This window comes from Periophthalmus magnuspinnatus, chromosome 14 (genome assembly GCF_009829125.3).
Source record: "Periophthalmus magnuspinnatus isolate fPerMag1 chromosome 14, fPerMag1.2.pri, whole genome shotgun sequence".
NCBI classification, from domain to species: Eukaryota; Metazoa; Chordata; class Actinopteri; order Gobiiformes; family Gobiidae; genus Periophthalmus; species Periophthalmus magnuspinnatus.
The window spans coordinates 28,577,010-28,596,091 of NC_047139.1; the positions used below are offsets into that span (position 1 = coordinate 28,577,010).

Consider the following 19,082-nt stretch of genomic DNA (forward strand, 5'->3'; position numbering starts at 1 on the left):
AGAATACAGCCCTTTGTCCCACCAAGGCCCGGCCCGGTCATCGTGTTCACATGTGACATTCACAAAACACTCGGGGCACTCAAATATCTACAAATCTGCACAAAACAGAACAGACTCTACTCCACAATCTCACCCATTCAGATATGACAAATGCCAGTAGTGCATTGCTTGATATAGTAAGTCGCAGAGGGATGTGTAATGCTTTATAAGAGTAGGAGACAACAAGTAAGGAATCCTGCCATTAGCTTAGTCCATATATCAAATTTTTGTCTTGTTGATGCCAGAAAACTACAGCTACACAAGAGATAAAGTGGTATTCCTGTGTGTAAATCCACTTAATGAATTCTTAACTGACAGACAGTGCAAAAACCCAGTATTGTACATTTAGATGTGACGAAATAATAATAACAGTATTGTACAATGTGGTCAAATGCCAATATGTTTTATTAATACATTAAGCACACTTGCACCATCTGTAACGGAAGCGCCATAAAGTTATATTTGTATCTAGTCCTAACTTCTAATAGTTCAGGATTGACTAGACCATACAAAACATGTACAAAGACAAAAAATAAAGTGTTTCTGGTTGGTTCAGGTCTCACCACAGCAGACAAAAAGATTTTTTTGTATGGAAGGGTGTAGCAACGTTTCCCATGATCTTTTTGCATGTATTTGGATCTAAATCTTAAAAAAGAGAAATGGTATGGAGTAGGACAGCGGATGATAATGTTTTGTTTCAGCTTTAAATGCAATGGACATAATCTGTCCCAAACAAAATGTGCATATGTGATAGTGATAAACAGGACTTTGTGTAGCCTTCTGTGGCATGTTGTTTTAGCCTGATAAAACTGTTGTTGGTGTGATGTTAAAGTGATCTAACTAAATGTTTGACAGAGTTGTTTCTTGACAGTGGTCCCGACCACCACTGATCTCTATGCTGAAGTTACAGTTACATGTTGGTCACATGTGAAATGTGTCTCAATGAAGCTACATGGGCTTGGGGTTAGGGCTGTACCATTTCTGAGGAAAAAAATAATAATTATGATGTTTCCAACAAGCATTGCAGTTGCAATTAGATTTGCAATTTATGTATAAAGAGTAGGATTCTGTTCAAATTGCTCATTTCTTACACATTGCATGCATTTTAGAACATAATCTAAAAGTCAGACAGGATTTAGTCATTTACAGAGGACATTCTATCGCCTATAATGCACCCTTTGTGATGTGATCTTTACACCTACTCTACACCTACATCTCTAGTGGTTACATATGCATGATTATTGTTTAAAACCAGGACAAGCAAGATTTTCAAATGTACACATCTTTAGCATACCAGGGGTACAGAAAATAACACAATAGCAATGTACCTCTTAAAAGAGTGTAACAGAAGCTGTTTACAATTTATCTAGCTAATAAAACTATTTTGGTTTTGTTTAAATGGCTGGGAGTATATTACTTTACAGTGCTTTTTAGTTGGGCCAAGTTGTTTTTCATGACATTGATTAACTTTTGATGAGATTAAACTCTGTGGCCTTCTAGAAAACTTTGCAAGAAATGATCTGACTAATCATTTCAGCTTGTGGCTCCTTTGAGAATGGTCCAGTCTATTAAAGAGCCAGTTACACCCAAAATGAGTCTCAAACCTGTAACACTGATTCATTACCCTCGCTTGCACCCTAAAATAGTCTGGCTAATGACGTCATGCCTTCAAAAATGTACAAACGCATAGCTCTTCCTAACAAGAACCATGTGGTGCGGGTCTCCTCACCCTCGCCCCCCTCTCACGACTGCCCTCCCCCCATTTCCCCTCTGTGCCCTTCAGCCTGCTGCTCCAGCCGCCTCCCACTTCCCTCTTCCCCTCCGAACCTCCGTGTGTTTTTGTTTTTGGCTCCCAACAGGAAACCATACACATAGGGAGCATTCAGGAAAGGCACCTTAGGATTTTGACTTTCCCATCAAAAGTTTGGGCAACGTAGCTTCAGTAGATGATGTACAAGGGTCAGCAGTTTGTAGAGTTGGATCATTCACTACTATAGTAACATTAAAGTAAAAGTTCACTGGAAATATATGTGATATTATTAGAATTTGAATATATTTTATAGTTCAACATATTATCTACACACCACGTGATTTAAAAACACACGCACACACACACATCATACTACATTTGACAGTGTATTTTGTATAAGTAAAAGCTAAAATAAATAAAACTCCTTAACAGCTAAATAGTTTATTAAGAATGACTTAGGGTTAGTACTTAATTAATGGGTTAGTGTTAGGAGTTCGGGGTAAGGTATTAATTAATTAGTCTTTGTTTAAGTGTAGTTATTATAGTGTTGTACGTGTCACCCATATTTTCTCATGTTGTTAATGGAAATATAGAGAGAACCATTAGCATGCAGAACAAATGTAATACATAAAACTCATTTTACAAAAAAAGAAAAAAAAGAAAAAATCCTAGAACATTTTATTCCATGCTGCCATAATAAAACCGTTAGCCCTGAGTAGAGCTATGGAGCTGCTGCAGTGTGTGTGGTGGCTCTGTGCAGCTGTGAAAGGCGCTTATGTGTCTGGGAGAGAGAAGGGAAAGAGGAGGAGATAAAACTGAGCAGGGCGACTGAACTGGGGCTAAAAAAACAACAGGAAACTCAGACCCAGTCCAATGTTGTTTCTGCTCAAGCCTTCGGAGGAACAGCACTGCCACGTCCTATACTACCAAACTACCATCAAAAGATCATGATCACAACTATCTCCAAGTAAAGCTGGCACCGTGACGTCACTTTTGAAGACAGATTGGGAGCGGATGAAAGCTTTTCGGGAGTCCAATGCTGAAGTTTCCAATTCTTACGACAGATTCATTTTAACATATGGATCCGTGGAAGGGATATACAGGTTTTTGCCGTTGGGAGCGCTAAGAGAAGACACATGAGGAATAAAGCATCCAAGCAGAAGTCTAAGAAGAAGGCTATTGACAATGTGTTCGGCTGTGACTTGATCGAGCATCTACAAAGCACAGGACAAGATGGTAAAGATTTTGGAGACTAAGAAATATATGTTAGATCCTGAAAAACTACGTAGACAAACCAGTTTAGAAGAACATACAACAGCTCATTCAAAGTTGATCGTTATATGTGTGTATATTGGGTTCAACATAAAGAAGAAGAAAGTCCAGTGGAAATGCTTGTAGTGCATAGAAATACATGTGTTTTAGCTTACGCACGCTCATTCATTCTCCTAGTGGCAGGATTAAAAGTTCATGTATCTCTGGGTGGGGCTCGCTCACTTTTTAAATCAGTATATTGACTACTATGTATTAGTGACAGAAGACTGGGCGGCGACTATGGATGAAAAGAAGTTGTGCAAAAGTATGACCAAAAAAAAAAAAAAAAAGACTGATTTCAAATGAGACCCTCTAAAGCGTACAATAGCTGGTACCTTTTTAACGTTGACAGCATTTCCTGAAAACAATAAAATAACAATGTGCAGTGACAGGCTGAATGAATAGGGTTGAAAATAACTTAAGGAAGAGGCCGCTGGACCTGGTGGACATGAGGCAGAGAGAGAGGCAGGGCGACTGGGACAGGAAGTCAGGGAGGAGGTGTCCCATTGTGCTCCAGTGCGGTGGATGTCCAGCAGACATGCAGTCCCTTCACCACTGATACTGATATGCAGTATCTATAAAACACATACAGATGAGACAATAGAACCTCAGCCTTGGCTATCAGAGACAAAACTAGATATTAATTTGATATAAACTGCTACGTACCAAGTATGAAAGCTATATCTTATTTTGCATTTTATTTTACATTTTTGTTTTGTATAAAAAACAAAGAACCACAAATTGTATGACAAACTGTATACAACTCTAAGATATATGTGCAGGTATGTTTTCTATATACTTATTTTTCTCTTTTTTGCAGTTAGAACATCTCCACACGTTTTGTCTGAACACAGGAAAATGTCCTTTATTTCTGTAATTAAGAACATTCAGTTAATACATAGAATTGTCAAAGTTTTCTGACAGTCTTTCCTACAACAACAAATGGAAACCTTTGCTGATGACATGTTATTGTTATTGTCAAATCTATTATACCATTTTCCAAATATATCTGTGTGTAGATTTAAGTGGTTCTACTGTAGTGGTTTGCCAATTAAAAAACCCTTACTATGTTATCTGCTTAATAGGGACGCTCAAAGTATTATACTATTAACACCCGCTGACATTCTCTGATCTAAGCAGTTTTATGATAAATATGGCCTTACATTGAACCTGAGTTCCTAATGCTTCAACACATTCGCTGATGTTAAAACAAACAACTCTATTCTCTCATTTATAGGAATGCAAATAAAGCCAGACAAGAGGAGAGTTCTTGTAAAGTCAGCCACTGAGAAGTAGCTGCAACCTCTCCATTCACCATCATGAACTCACAAACAGCTTCTATCTGTCCCACATTGTTCACTTTGTACAGAGCAGCAGTCCATCTCAGTTCAAACAACAAACAGAGACAGTAAAAGTCGTCTCTGGGACTGCTCATTGGGGTTAGACCACAGGCACGTCACCAAAACTCTTAATTAAACCTAATTCACGAGAATGTCAGCGCTGTAGATTCCCTGCAGTTATTATGGAGAAATTACACTGGCTTTAAATGACTTGCTTAGGTTTTGAAAATGATCCCTTTTACTGTTGTATGTGGATTTACAGTCTACAGTAAATTAGTCTCCAACTACATGCAGCTTATTTAAAAAGGAGTTAACAGCTATTGTGCATGTGTTATAGCAATTTGTCTTCTATATGAGTCAGCTATACTTGAGAATGTTTCAAGAGAAGGAATAAACAATCTTTTTTTTTCTTTTGAGGAAAAAATATGTATACAGCACCTGATAAAACATTCATTCATTTAGCAAAAGTAAGAATTACCAGGTGAGAGCGGCTAGTTTAGAGGTTAAATGCTTTCTATTGAGCTACAAACCCCAAACTATTTCAACATGGTAATGAAATGAACATAGCTGCATTAAAGTGACAATCTGAAGTCATTTAGGTTTCAAGATCTCTATGACATCACCATGACACCCATTGTCTGTGTCAGCATTGTTTTCACTGTCAGTGATTCACACTTTCAACATCCTCCTGCCTTCCCATATTTAGTAATACATGATCATTACTTTGGGGGCTAGAATGAGGAAGCTGTGGCCAGACCAGAATCAGTGTGTAAATCACTTGCTGAATCTAAACAAACTTGAGTGCTAAATCAGATATATGGAGGGGGGCTGTTGTGTGGCCAGTGGTTAAGATTTCAAAAGCACTTTTCTATTAGAGGAAATGTCGTAAGTAATACCGGCTACAAGAACTGGGTGTGTCAGCCTTCCTCTGAAACAAACAAACCATTTTTAACTTCCTGCCAATGTCCACCTACAATCACGGGCCCTCAGGAATAGAGAGCAAGACAACCTCATAGACGCAAAGTACAATTACATGTGCAATAGTTTCCTAATTGTGCAAAGGAGAACTGAAGGCTGGCCAAAGAAATGAAAACCTCATCTGTTGAATAGTTATATTTGCTACAGTATTAATGTGTTTGTATTTGCCTTTAGTTCCTCAAGTCCTGAAGAAGTGTGCAGAGTTCATAGAGAAACATGGCATTGTGGATGGGATCTACAGACTGTCAGGCATCACATCAAACATCCAGCGTCTCAGGTAAAATCCAGGAGCATGTCACTTATTGCACTGCTAGTATCACAATTACAATGAAAAAGAAATAATCAATAGTTACACAAAAACTGTTGCACTGTTATTTCTGTTATAAATGAAGTTGTGACCTCCACATATTATGCGGTGTGGATGTCATCAGAATGGGCTGACTTTCTCACTTGCATTTTTCAAGCTTAACAGCTTAACTGGATAGGTACCTCCTACATCTCTAATAATTCCAGGAATGAACCAAACAGCTAGACCTTCCCATGGTCGCAGATTGCATTTAATGTGTATCTCACACCGCAATCACAAAATTCAGGTGTATTGCTTATTAAACAAAAGCAAATACTATAGGTAACAACTTTTGAATGGCCCATATTACACTATTTTCTATTTCTATTTTCTGGAGTTGTGTTTTGTTTCATTCACACATGTTTAACACACAAATCCTGCATATTTAGTTTTAGTTCTACTCACAAACAGAACGCACTCTCCGCGTTGTGATGTCATGTGGTAAAACAGGAAGTGCTCCACTGTGTTTTTAAACTCCATGCACCTTCACTAGAATCATTTGGATCATTTCAACACTGGGATTCCCAGTCTCTACTGAACAAAAGGTAAAAGGAGCTGTTATTTTGAAAACTACAGGTGGAACAGAGGATTTTGAGCTTTGGAGATGTAGACAGAGTAATGAGGGTTACTCAGACATGTGTGAATGAAACAAAACACAACTCTGCTTATGTTTTTGATGAGGTAACATTCTAACATGACTTATTCTTCAAATTTAACTTCAGTGTTTTCTAAATGACTAATAGCTCTAATGTCTGGTGATTTAGTTTGGATTCTGTATGGTTAATGACAGATTGAACAATAATTTTCCATTTTTTTTCTTTAATAAGCCAATGTTTGTGGTTTGATGTATTAAATCGGCAAATCTTTGATGCTTCTGTGTGTGTTTGTGTGGATATAGGCAGGAATTCTGCTCGGAGGCTTGCCCTGACCTTACTAAGGAAGTGTACCTCCAGGACATCCACTGTGTGGGCTCCTTATGTAAGCTGTACTTCAGGGAGCTTCCCAATCCTCTGCTCACATATGAGCTTTACACCAAATTCACCGTGAGTATCCAAATCATATAGTAAATTTATTACATCCATGCACTGTAACAATATGAGGTCTGTGGATGCAGTGCATAAGAAAATATTTCTTTTGTAACTTGTACTGAGCTTCAATAAATTTGGACTTAATACATTGGCCTGGTTTCATAGTGTACCTGCAGATGTGAAAGGGCCCACAGAGGGAGAGCAACAGGAATGCTCCACTGTGGAGCGCTCTGTTTACTTACCCGGGTCATTTGCATATCTGGGCATTTATACAGTATTTCTCATGCTACTCGTGCCTGCCTCCTGCCTGAGAACAGTACTGCAGTGTTGGAGGAAACGACAGGCAGTGCTAAGGAGTAAACAGAAGAGAGAGCTGATAAAACTATTTGCCTCGTATCTCTTCCATCCCTAAAGGTTGACTGTGTACAGATGAAAGTCGAATCAATACGGTATATTCTGATGAAAATCAAATGTGATGTGACGTATGCTTTTACATGCTAACTTTATATGGGTTATTGGTCCCAACGTTTAATGTTTAAAATGTATGTGGGTGTATTTGTCACAGGAAGCGGTTTCAGTCCCGGGGGATCATGAAAAACTTGCCGGCATCCAGATGGTCATCAAAGAACTGCCACATGCTCATTTCAGGTACACTTCACATATTACAGTTTACATGTGTCACTATTAACATGTAGTGCCTTTGTAAAGATTTTGTTAAGACTATGATATAAAGAAGAACTGTGACTGATCTACAGAACCCTGGAGTACCTTACCAAGCACCTGACCCGCCTCGCCACCTTAAGCTCAAAGACGAACATGCACACAAGAAACCTGGCTTTAGTGTGGGCCCCCAACCTGCTCAGGTAAAAACGAATATCTCGCTGATCTCTACTGAAACATACAGTGTTATGTCCAAGTTTAGTGACTGACCAAACCTCTCATAATTGTGTATAATTTAGGTCAAAAGATATTGAGGTTTCTTCTGGTAATGGGGACATGGCATTCCAAGAAGTCAGAGTTCAACAGTCAGTCATTGAATTCATCCTTAACCACACAGAGCAGATCTTCAACGGTGTTTCTCTCCAAATGAAACCCAAAGAAGGTAAAGTTCATAACATTATACCATCTGTAACTTATACAATTATGGAAAAGATCATCAATATAAATGAATATTCTCTAGGTTTAATGTGTGGGGAGAAGTATGCCACTCTGCCCATCAGTGGAACCTCAGGACCCATGAAACTGATGAGTCTGGAGGAGGCCCAGGCGCGATCCTTAAGTCCAAACCACCCTGTGCACAAAGAGCGTCAGAGAGAAAACAGCCTGCCAGACCCCACCACTGCCCAGCTCTACCACACTGTCATCGACCTAGACAGCAAGTATGGGCATGAGACATTTGTGTAGTTCATTTTGTATTCCACATTAGATGTTTAACATGTACCATTTCGCTCTTCAGGAGGAAATACTCAGGAAAATCAAAAAAGTGGAAATCCATTTTTAATTTGGGAAGATCTGTGGAATCGAAGGGAAAACTGAGCCGCAATGGCAGTGTGTTCATCAGAGCACAAGGGATCACAGGTAAGAACATGATAATATCACTGCTCTCATGTATGTCACAAACATCAAGGCTCTAGTGGTGCAATGATAAAGATCTTCTGTCATACACATAAGTATTTGTATAGTTTATTAAAAACATAAGACATGTTTCGAACCCAGTGAAAATGCCATTATACATATAATCTAAATACGATATAATTAAAATAGCCATTATTCTAATTACAGAAAAGGCAAAAGGCAGAAAATCCAGAAGTATGGAGTCGCTGTGCTCTTTACCAACAGGTAAAACAAATTTGAGATACATTTATATCTTAAGTCTTTCAAACATATGATTCACATCTGCTCTATTATGACCAGAGGATGACAGAGCTGGAGGCCGTGTGCCTGTTGGACCAGGCAGCCTTTTTGCTCCAGATGTTAAGTCTCGGACTCTGGGCTCAGATTCTCTGTTTGACCTGAGCGAAGATGAACCCACCTGGGAGATTAAAGGGATCAGAGCCAGTGGAGCCACAGCAGGATGGAACACTCACATAGACCAGGACAGCCCACTAGGGACTTCACTGCCTGCACAGAGGACACTGCCAGAGCAGCTCAAGGTGTTCAAAGGAGAGGACATGAGAGGGTTCAAACCCACATCTCCTAAAAGCAGGAGGACGCTGTACTCCTCCCACAGCTCCTCCTCACGGCCCTCGTTCCCTGGGAGCTTTTTCCCTTTGGAATCCTCTCCACGGCACCAGCGAAGGGCCCTCAACATCTCTGAACCTTTCGCTGTGTCCGTGCCTCTGCGCGTTTCTGCTGTCATCAGCTCCAACAGCACTCCCTGCAGGACTCTGGCCAAAAAGATCCCTGAGCCGAGCATCAGCGGAAAGAGCAGCACTGTCACACCACAAGAATCCAAGAGGCAGGAAGAGACGGAGAAGATCAACAGAGAAGAGGGCAGCTCCATCCAGTCAGAGGGTCAGCACTGTAAAACTAATAACCTTCTAACACTGCAGCAAAAACTAATGAAGCCTTTTTGTTACTCAGATTCAAGAAATGATGGATCGCATCGGAGTCAAAGAAGTGAATCTGAAGACTCCTTCAGTGGGAGTGCAGGGCAGAGGGCGCCCTCTTGTGGAGAAGATCTGCATATTCAATCTACTCCTAAAAAACTGGTAAAAAACTGGCTATGTTTTATGTTTACATGCACACCAAAACTCAGATATTCATCCGATTGCCTAAAGTCATCAGGTTATTGAAATATCACATGAATGTTACACCTGATGAGAGTAATCAGATTTTTGAGTGTTTACACCTGTGCAGGTTTTGACAAGAAAATTGTGTAAAAAAAAAGGTCAGAATAGTGTGGCAAAGACAAAAAAGAAACAGAAAAGAAAATAGAAAGATTGGAACCAATATTTTAAAATAAATTTGATTTAGTCCTCCAAGTGGATTAGGCAATCGAGGACACACGGCCCACCTGTATCAGAAAAAAATAAAGGAAAAGAATATCACAGGGGCCTGAAAAACATTGCGGATTTCTGCAGAATCAATTGGTGAAGCACCAAACTCTGTTAATCTGAGGTGAGATACAATGAGCTCCTTTGTTTCACATGTGTCACAGAAAAAAAACGGATCTGAGTGCACGATCACATTTGAGCAGGCATGAGACGCAACAGAGGACATGGGGACCAGGCTGATATCAATCTGTATGCAGAGAGATATCATTCTGGATTTGCCAGTCAATCCAAATACAACAGTTACTCTGACATTACAACACAACAACAGTTACTCTTGATTAGCTGGTATATGTCACCAGATTCCTTTGTGCATGTAAACACACACAAAAAATCTGATCTAACTATTCTGATTATTCACATTTTCTGATTTTTCCTGGTCATGTAAATATACCCAGTAATGCCTGTGTATTAATATACAAGGTGTAAGGTACAAATAACAGCACACAGATGCTCTGATCTGAACTTATTCTTTTTACAGGAAATTGTATCTTCTGTTGGGAAAGGAGTTTTGGCTGACATCACTCCAGAGCTAAAGATAAGTGAACCAGAAATCAAGCTACTGGATGAAACTTTTAAGCCTGTTTTTGGGACACAGAAGTCATTTGATTGTTTGAAACTGACCCCTGATGTCAAGTCCAAACGCAGCCAAAGCTCTCCATCTCTGACGCTTTTATGTAAAGAAATGTCTTCACTGTCAGCACTGAACCATCAGAAGACCGGATCAGAATCGGCCAAGAAACAGCCCTCGGAATCGGATCTATTGTTTTCTTTGCGTAAAGACTTTGATGTAGTTGTAGGTGGTAGCACAGAAAACATACAGCAATCTAAAATTAATAATGGAACAGAGAAACCCAATCAACCACCTCCAAAGATAACAGCTGTAAACAATAGCGTAACAGAAAACCCACCTCCTTTATGTCAAGATGATATTACAAATCACAAATCTTTGGAAATACCTGCAGTGCCTCCTCCCAAAAACAACAGTCTATCACAAGAGTCACTGAGGAAAAACCTTGTTCTTGAACTTGATAGTGTGCCAAGACTTTCTGTATGTGTGGAAGAGAGGAGGAGTATTTTGGAGTTGGAGGATGAAGATGGACATACAGAAGAGCTGGATCTGGTGGAGCCTTGGGATGATCTGAACTCAGCCCAACAATGGGTGACCAGTCCACTGCACTCCCCAGATGTCGAGGAGCTGTTCAAACAACTGTCAACAACGTCCTGGTCAGAGGGGGTCGCTAAAGTCTCAGAGGAAAGCAATAGTTCATCAGTACAATCAGACATCAACAAATTCTCCACAAAACCCATTCTGACAAAGAGCTTCTCTGGGAATATTCCTCCAGCCACTAAACCAGAGGCTAAATGGATGTATGTGCCCACACCTATAGGTAACACAGCACAAGCTCACAAGTCTCACTGCTTAAATAAACACAAGAATACAGCATCATGTCAAAGGTTTCACAGGCAAATGTCTCATGATGCTGCTGCTTTGGACAAAAAAGAGGAAAACACTACTTCACGACACAGACCTTACTCACTTAATCTAGATTTGAGACATCGCTGCATCAGGGACATTTCAAACCAGCAAAACCTTGGTTCATCAGAGTTTTGCCCAAAGGGGATACAGCCAGGGATTGTACATAACTGCTTATCTGAGCTGGATTTATTTCTGAACGATAACGAGGCACCATTGCGCAGAAACTCGGCTCCTGTCAGCGTGTCCTCAGTGCGCACAGCCTTCATGATAAAAACCTGTCAGGCCAAAGCTGTACCCGTGGTCCCTCCCAAAGTGCAGTACAGCCAGATACCTCACTCCAGACTTGAGAAAGACACAGTGAATGAAGAAGATAAGGAATGTGCAAAAGAGAAAAGCAATGCACTGCCTCCACCTGTCATGTCCGAACTCAAAGAGGAACTGGAAAACAAAGAGCCTAAGCCTGTCAAAGCTGCTCATGTGGAAAAGACAGTGGAGCCCGCAGTGGAGTTACCGGTCATTAGGCGGCGAAACGCACCCAGTCTGGAGGTGTTTGTGGACGCTCCTCGACCAAACAAGTCCAACCTTTTACAGCGATCCTCCTTTAGGAACAGACAGAGACCTCAAAGTCTGATCCTGCTGAGCCCTCCGTTCCCCATCATGGACTACCCCTCTTCTGGTGATGACGGGAAACTCTCCTCCATCAAAAGTCTCAATGACACCTCAGCCGAGAGCTACAGGGCGACCGAACAAGTGCAAAACAAAATGACTATTCCAAAAAGTGGACAGAGACTAGAGACCTCAACCAGCTGCTTCTACCAACCACAGAGGAGGTCCATGATCTTTGACAGCAGGAGTCATAGGCAGATTGAGTAACTGCACAATTACATCGTAAACAATTTGTATCAGGAAAAACTGGCGCATTGGGAGGAGCTGCAGAACTATATACGTCATTGGATCTGCACATTCTATTTTTATCAGTTTGTTAATTTGAGTAGTGAACATATCAAGTTCAACAATGTCTGGACTTGAAATAATCAAAAACAACAATGGTTTAATACATATGTATACTATTTGAAAAAGTGAATGACCTACAATACATATTTTGAAAACAAACACATATTAAAAATTACTTTATATGAACAGTTTTATAACATGCCCCCCACCTACACCCTAAAAAGTGTTTAGTTTAGTTCAGTATTTTGTAGAAAAGGACTAGGTTCCCACAGAGGAAAATTGGTTGTATTGAATAATCATTGTGATCCTAGTGATACTGATGATCAAAGCAAAATATTCTAGGATCACCCATGGCTATATTAATATCCAGATGAAGTTACACAGGCATCATGTCCATTAGATTAATTATTTATACAGCTACATGAATCATTATTTGATTGTTGGCCAGTGAGCTACTTAAAAGTATAAGTAATACTGATACTATGATGATGCCTAAGCTAAAGCTACACATGAGTTAGACATGAGTCAGTATCTTTCAACACTGGGAACATGTTTGTTGAGTCCACTGTATTTAACGTAACTCCATAATTGTAATTTGTCATTCACAAAAACTGAAAATGAGCCCAGTAACTGCCAGTTAAGTTTAAAGGTTTAACATATGAACTAAATATGTGCTGACCATAAATGTAGTATTTATTCCTAAAATAAATTCAATATGAAAGATAAATTGATGATATATATTGTCTTACGGAGAGTGGTTTATGGAGAGTTTACTGTGGGTTTTAAGATATTTTTTGATTATATTTGTCACTCAACACAGTATTTGTGAATTTGTGTGTCAGAACATATAGGCCTATTTATGGTGCTCAGTGAAGTGTGTGCTTGTGTGCTTTTTAAAAGATGTATCAACTCTCAAAATGAGATGTAATGCAAAGAGTTAAAGGACCAAATGTGTTACGGATGACACCGTAATTAATACCAGTGTTTATTACACGTTTTAAGCTTTGTTCATACTGTAAATTATGTTGTAGAGCAATTTTAAATGACTTGCAAACAGATATGACTATATCAACTTGTTTAAATACATAAGAAGATTGTTGGAAAGATTAAAATAAAACTGAACTTGAACACTATATTATAATCTTAAAAATATTCATACAATAGGCCCACCCTTTACCATATTATTATTATCTTTTTTTTTCAATGCCTTCCACAGTAGACTCGAGGTGAAGCGCTACTGTTGTTATAGTTTGTTACCAACAGATGGCGCTCCCGTTCTACACTGCTTGAGGCTGTAGTTCACGAATCGACAAGGACCAACTTTCCAAAAAACTCTGTTGTTGATATATCCAGTATCTAGCGAGAAGGATACATAATAGTAAAACCCTTACACTGTTACTGTGTGACCTTCTCTGTGAGATTTGCCCTTTTCGGTGAAGAAATGGTGATATTTGAGTAGGTCTTTTAATCTGTATAGGCCATGGAAATAACTAACACATCACACACTGCTGAACTGATATGTGACGTTGCACTTCAAAAGCCTATTTAAACATTACAATTTATTAGGCTATATTATAATGTCTTTATTCAAATCGACTGTTTAAAATAGGCACATATGACCTCAAGACGCATCCAAAGCTCATTAACACGCACAGACTGTTTTCCAAATTTAACAATCGCGAACAAAACTTTGTGAAATGTACGCCAAAGCCAACGTTGTGCGCTGTTATATGATACTATATTAGAACAGTGTGCGCAAACAGGTCCATTCAGATACGTTTGGTGACGGATGAGGTCACTTCCATGTGCGCGCAGTTCATTATTTCTCGACCTCTGACACTGCAATGTATGGGCCGAGAATTAAAAGGCCTATTCTGTGCACACACTGAAAAAGGCACGCAGAGGCGAGGCACGGTGCGCGCATTGAATATGCAATTAGAAGAAGACGAAGAGGGGGAAAGCAGCGTGCCACTCCATCTCCCATCACTGATGACCTGTTTAACACATTACACAGCTTTAAGTTCCTCAATTTAAAGAAATGATACACTAACGCATTTGTAATGAGACTTGGTTTACAGTTCACAGTTAAAGTTGGATTAGTAAAGGCTTGTGTCTATTCTCTGATTTTACAGTAGGTTTGCAGCGGAAAGATATGGACATGAAACAAGCATGCATTGTAATAAATTCATTTTTGACAGATGCGCACAAGAGAATTTTCTAAAACATTTTACCAAAAAAAAACAACAACAACAAAAAAACAAAAAAACAGATAAAGAAAAAAAAAGGAAATTGTTGGCCACAAAGTTTAAGTAACGTCCTTCCAAGAATGGAAAGTTGGAGCATATGCCTTTTGTGGGTTAGATTTAGGCCTACCAAAATTAAAAATAAAACTATTCAAAGGTGGTTAAAATATGTACACATTTTGATAATGCAAATGGTTAACAAGTAAGGAGTCTTTACTGGGCAGGACAAGTTTAAACTGAGTGAATGTGCAGTGCCACAGAAAGCCACGCGGATCCAAAAGAGCTCTCATTGAGAAGCCACGTGTCCGTTTCCAAAGCCTCTCCAACTTAACCACCTCCTTTGTACCACTAACCCACATCGGCAGCGTCCCTCCACATAAAGGGATTTGCAATTTCAAGATATTTCAGCTTAAATGTTTTTGACAGTTCCCTCGCTTTTACTTCGGCTTGGTTATTTTAACTGTGCCAAATGGGTCACCTTGGGTTGCTGTCTGCGCGCAAAGGGCTTTTGCGCGCATTCAGTCTGAATTTTTTCCAACTTTCCTTGACGGGGAAACCAGCTGCTGGTCGTGAAAAGACGGCTTATTAATTGTCCTTTGTCATGCAGAATTGCTTGATTTCTAAAGAAACGTACAAAGGCTCTTTTTCAGGATTCAAGTATTTTGTTTCGTGCGTATTTTCAAACCATCGAATCAGCTGCAGCGCCGAGCCGTCTACCAGACTCTCAGGTACTGACTGCCTGCTCCCTTTGTCCCCTTTTAATGCTGTTGTAAATCGTGCAGACTGATTTGTTACAAGCTGTTCTTTTAATCTGATAGATAAGAGACATGTCAAAGAAAAGCCGTAAATAAAAAATTAGGGCGAATAAAGACAAGGGCGAGTCTGCTAGATGGGCGCCTGTTGACTCAAGCGGCTCTCCAGCGTCAGGGGAGCCCTTCTCTGCTCCGTCAAGGTTACGTCCACAATCCCCCTTTCTTCTTTTTTAAAAGACACCGTAGTCCTTTTTGCTTCAATGAATTGATCGGCACAAAATTAAGAATAAATAATTTGAGCATTTGGAGCAGGAGCGTATAAGCTCCCCCAGGGCGCATACCCCCAGGCTATTGAGCGGATAAAGGGCGCTTTGCACAGTGCGCTCTGAGCAAAATGGAGCTTTATGGTGCAATTTAAAAAATGGTCTAATCCCATATATCTAATCAGATGCAAATATTAGAGGTTTGTAAAAATCGTTTAGTTGACATTAAATGGAAACTTGCAAATGGAATCGGGCGTCAAGAAAAGACGCTAATGCCAAGAGTATGTTCAACACATAACGGTCTTATTCCATCTTTTCATATAATTCATCCAAAAACTTTGGGATATAAACAGTGTTTAGAGCATTCTGGTCCAAATAAATACTATTCTGAGTAAAAAGTGTTACTCATGGAGCAGCAGGGGCAGTGCGTAAAATACAAGTACAAATGAACGATGCGCGTCTGTGATAACGTTTTAAACAACACTGCAGTCAACATCAACATAAATGTACATTTTATTGAAAGTGCTATCTGAAAATTGTAAGCGTATGAACACATTTTTTTCATACATATCGCAGTATTTTATGAAAATCACTTTTAAAAGTGATATGGAACAAGCATTTTTGTCTCTGCATTTGTATGTGGATGGGATCAGTGACGAGATTAATAATCTTGTTTTGTCCTTTGTATCTTTAAAGATATGGTCGTATTTGTGAAAATGTCTTCTCGGCAGAGTTCACTTAAGTATCAATAAAGTGGAGCATCGAGCTGAGAGTCGAACTGACAGCAGAACAATGCAGGGCATTGACACCAAACCGTTTCTGTCCCTACTTTTTTCATGTTAGATCAATATCTAGAGATGCACTCAACATTATACAAGCTTATAGTCATTATGAGGCCAGTCACACGAGACGGGTCACTTCAACAGAGTGGTCTCTATATAAGATAGCCTTGGTGTCCCGGTGGGAAACGCGCGTAACGACCCCGCTGCCTTTATGTGCCCTGACTTTTACGCATTGAATGCGTTAAGATCCAGCCTGCGTCTTGGTCCTGTGGTTAAACCTAATTCTAAACTTTTATGAACACCTGTAATAAATATCATTTTCATCATCATCATCCTGTTTATTCGGTCTCCGTGGATTTTTACTGAACCTAATTAAGATAAGATAAGATAAACTTTATCGTCTCACCAGGAGAAATTTGTCTTGGGCACGAAGTGCAAGGTGCAGAGACATCAAATAGACAGATGCAGAACAGATAACAGAATAAAAATAGAAATTAATGCATTGCAGTTAGAATAGGTGCAGCTGATATGCATTTGATGCATATGCACACAAACCCATCTACTTAGGGACTTAATGTTTACATTTATCAATAGTATCTATATTGTCACTATTAATATTGTATATTACATTTTTTCCTCAGAGACATTTTTTTTGCAGCGTCAATACGCATGGTTTTACGCGCACAAGAGTGCCACATAGTGCGTAAAGACTCAGACCAGATTGTTTACAGCTCAGAAATATTTTATTCATCAACATTAAATAAATAAATATTATTCCATCACATTGAAGATATAATTTGAGATTTTTCTCGTTGACAGCATGGGCAGGCTCTACTTTTTAGTCAGAGCCTTTTAACGCAAAACTCTCCGCTTTACAAAACACATGTCTAACCCATAATATTCACAACACTGTTGTCTCTATCATTTGGGTTAGTTTGTTGTTTTTTTTTATACAAATCTGCCTTACACTTGGATTGGCAACAACAATTTGACTGTTTTCAGAAAAAAACTACATACAAAACGTACAACATGTATACAGCTATACAATATTCAGGACAAGGCCTGATTAGAAAAATCTCTGTTTATATACAGGCGACTGGCCACAGATGAGCAGTCTTTTTTGGTACTTTAAAAACAAGTGCTGGGGTTTAAAGAGACGCTCAAGGGGACACAGACAAGTCCACGTCGTCTTTCTCTGAAGAGGATGGAGAGATGGGCATGTCGTCCTCTTCCTCCTCTGAGCATCTTGCCGCGGAGCACTTGCAGTTATGAGAACCAGTCCGTGGGCCACTGCTCTTGCCCTCTTTTTTGTGCTTAACTCTACGGTTCTGGAACCAAATCTTCACCTGTTTTTCAGACAGATTCAGGTACGTGGCGATCTCGATGCGTCTCAGTCTGGATAGGTACATGTTGGAAGTAAACTCGCGCTCCAGCTCCAGAAGTTGTGTACTGGTGAAGGCTGTGCGCATGCGCTTGCTGCTCTGAAGTTTTCCGTTACTGCTTTCTGTGGAAAAAAAACAAACAAAAAAAAAACACGGACTTTGAGCCATACTGACAAACAAACAACACTGGAAAAGTCACAGTGTTTTTGGAAAGTGCTGAGGCTTTACTTACCGATTGAGATGCAGTGGAACTGGCGAGGGTCTGGTACCGAGTAGGTCGCCTGGTAGAGGCCGGGCGCGTGGCTCAGATTGACGCTGTTACTCGTGGAGTGGCGGGACAGTGCAGAGGGGCAATACTGGGAGCCGAACGGAGAAAAGGACGCTTTCAGCAGCGGCAGTGCGGGCGGTGATGGGTGCAGCTGGGTGGCTGTGACGCACAGCGGACAGAAGCATAACAGCCCGGCTTTCCGCGAGTGGCACGCTCCTGGCAGTGCGTGTGGGTGGTGCGGAGAATGTACAGCGTAGGGAAAGAGTGGAGGGTTGTTCTCGCTCCCCTTGTCATTAGTTTCCCTTAGAATCAAAGAATCCACGAGGAAAGAGCGGGGCATTGTTGCAGACTTGTAGTTTTGCAGTTAAGCGCGTGGAAAGATGCTGTCGTGCGTCAGAGAAGTGTTGTCCTCGAGGTGTGGACAGCGAAGTGGTGCTGAACGCGCAGCGCGGGCTTTAAATAGCTGCGTGGACTCGGTTCGGCCATGTGACGGTTACGCTCAATAGGGTTTTGTGCCTTTCTCTCGGCATTCCCACTGCACGCTTCCCCATTATTTCACTTGTTAACTAAATGAACTGCATAATGTAGTCTATTCTTGTCAGCCCCACCCACGCCGCGAGAGGCGGCACTGCCCATTCTCCCTTTTATCATCTCTCATTTCATCATGAGCTGCACAAACTCTCATGAAGTATACGCAACTGATTTACTGTTAAATATACTATAGATACATCGTAAGTCTAAGTTCATATTATTAAAGTTCAGCCTGCCGCGCTCATTGAAAAACTTTAGGGGAAACCTGCATAGACATAGTTCAACTTGGACTACGACAATGTTTTCATAGCCTCATATTCATCCATAATGCAGATACCATACTGTCTAAAACGGCCCATCAAAAGAACGAGGTGAATAAAAACATAGGCCTAGGCCTGTAGGCCTATAGCCCAACTTTTACGCGGGTTATACAGCACGTTTTTATGCGCTTATATGCGTGGTGGAGTTTCATTTGTTGTCATTCTCTTTTCATTAGCTTTGTATAAAGAGGTTGCCCGTATTCACCTCATCCTAATGCTCTGTATTGAGGCCTGTGTGTGGCTTTACTGACAGTTTAGCGCA

At 40.2% G+C, this 19,082-nt stretch overlaps 2 protein-coding genes across 2 annotated transcripts; one reads left to right on the top strand and one right to left on the bottom strand.

Moving 5' to 3' along the window:
* The first annotated feature begins 2,625 nt into the window (after positions 1-2,625).
* On the top strand, positions 2,626-12,274 carry arhgap31 (Rho GTPase activating protein 31). Its single transcript, XM_033978422.2, has 12 exons — positions 2,626-3,025; positions 5,593-5,695; positions 6,663-6,807; positions 7,358-7,440; positions 7,548-7,655; positions 7,752-7,894; positions 7,973-8,171; positions 8,249-8,370; positions 8,575-8,631; positions 8,707-9,306; positions 9,376-9,503; positions 10,327-12,274. Exons 1-12 carry the CDS (start codon positions 2,926-2,928, stop codon positions 12,196-12,198), a joined length of 3,660 nt encoding a protein of 1,219 aa, XP_033834313.1. The 5' UTR covers positions 2,626-2,925; the 3' UTR covers positions 12,199-12,274.
* Positions 12,275-17,263: 4,989 nt separating this feature from the next.
* On the bottom strand, positions 17,264-18,422 carry gsx1 (GS homeobox 1). Its single transcript, XM_033978443.2, has 2 exons — positions 17,934-18,422; positions 17,264-17,823 (listed from the first exon to the last, which is right to left on the bottom strand). Exons 1-2 carry the CDS (start codon positions 18,307-18,309, stop codon positions 17,480-17,482), a joined length of 720 nt encoding a protein of 239 aa, XP_033834334.1. The 5' UTR covers positions 18,310-18,422; the 3' UTR covers positions 17,264-17,479.
* Between the last annotated feature and the right edge of the window lie 660 nt (positions 18,423-19,082).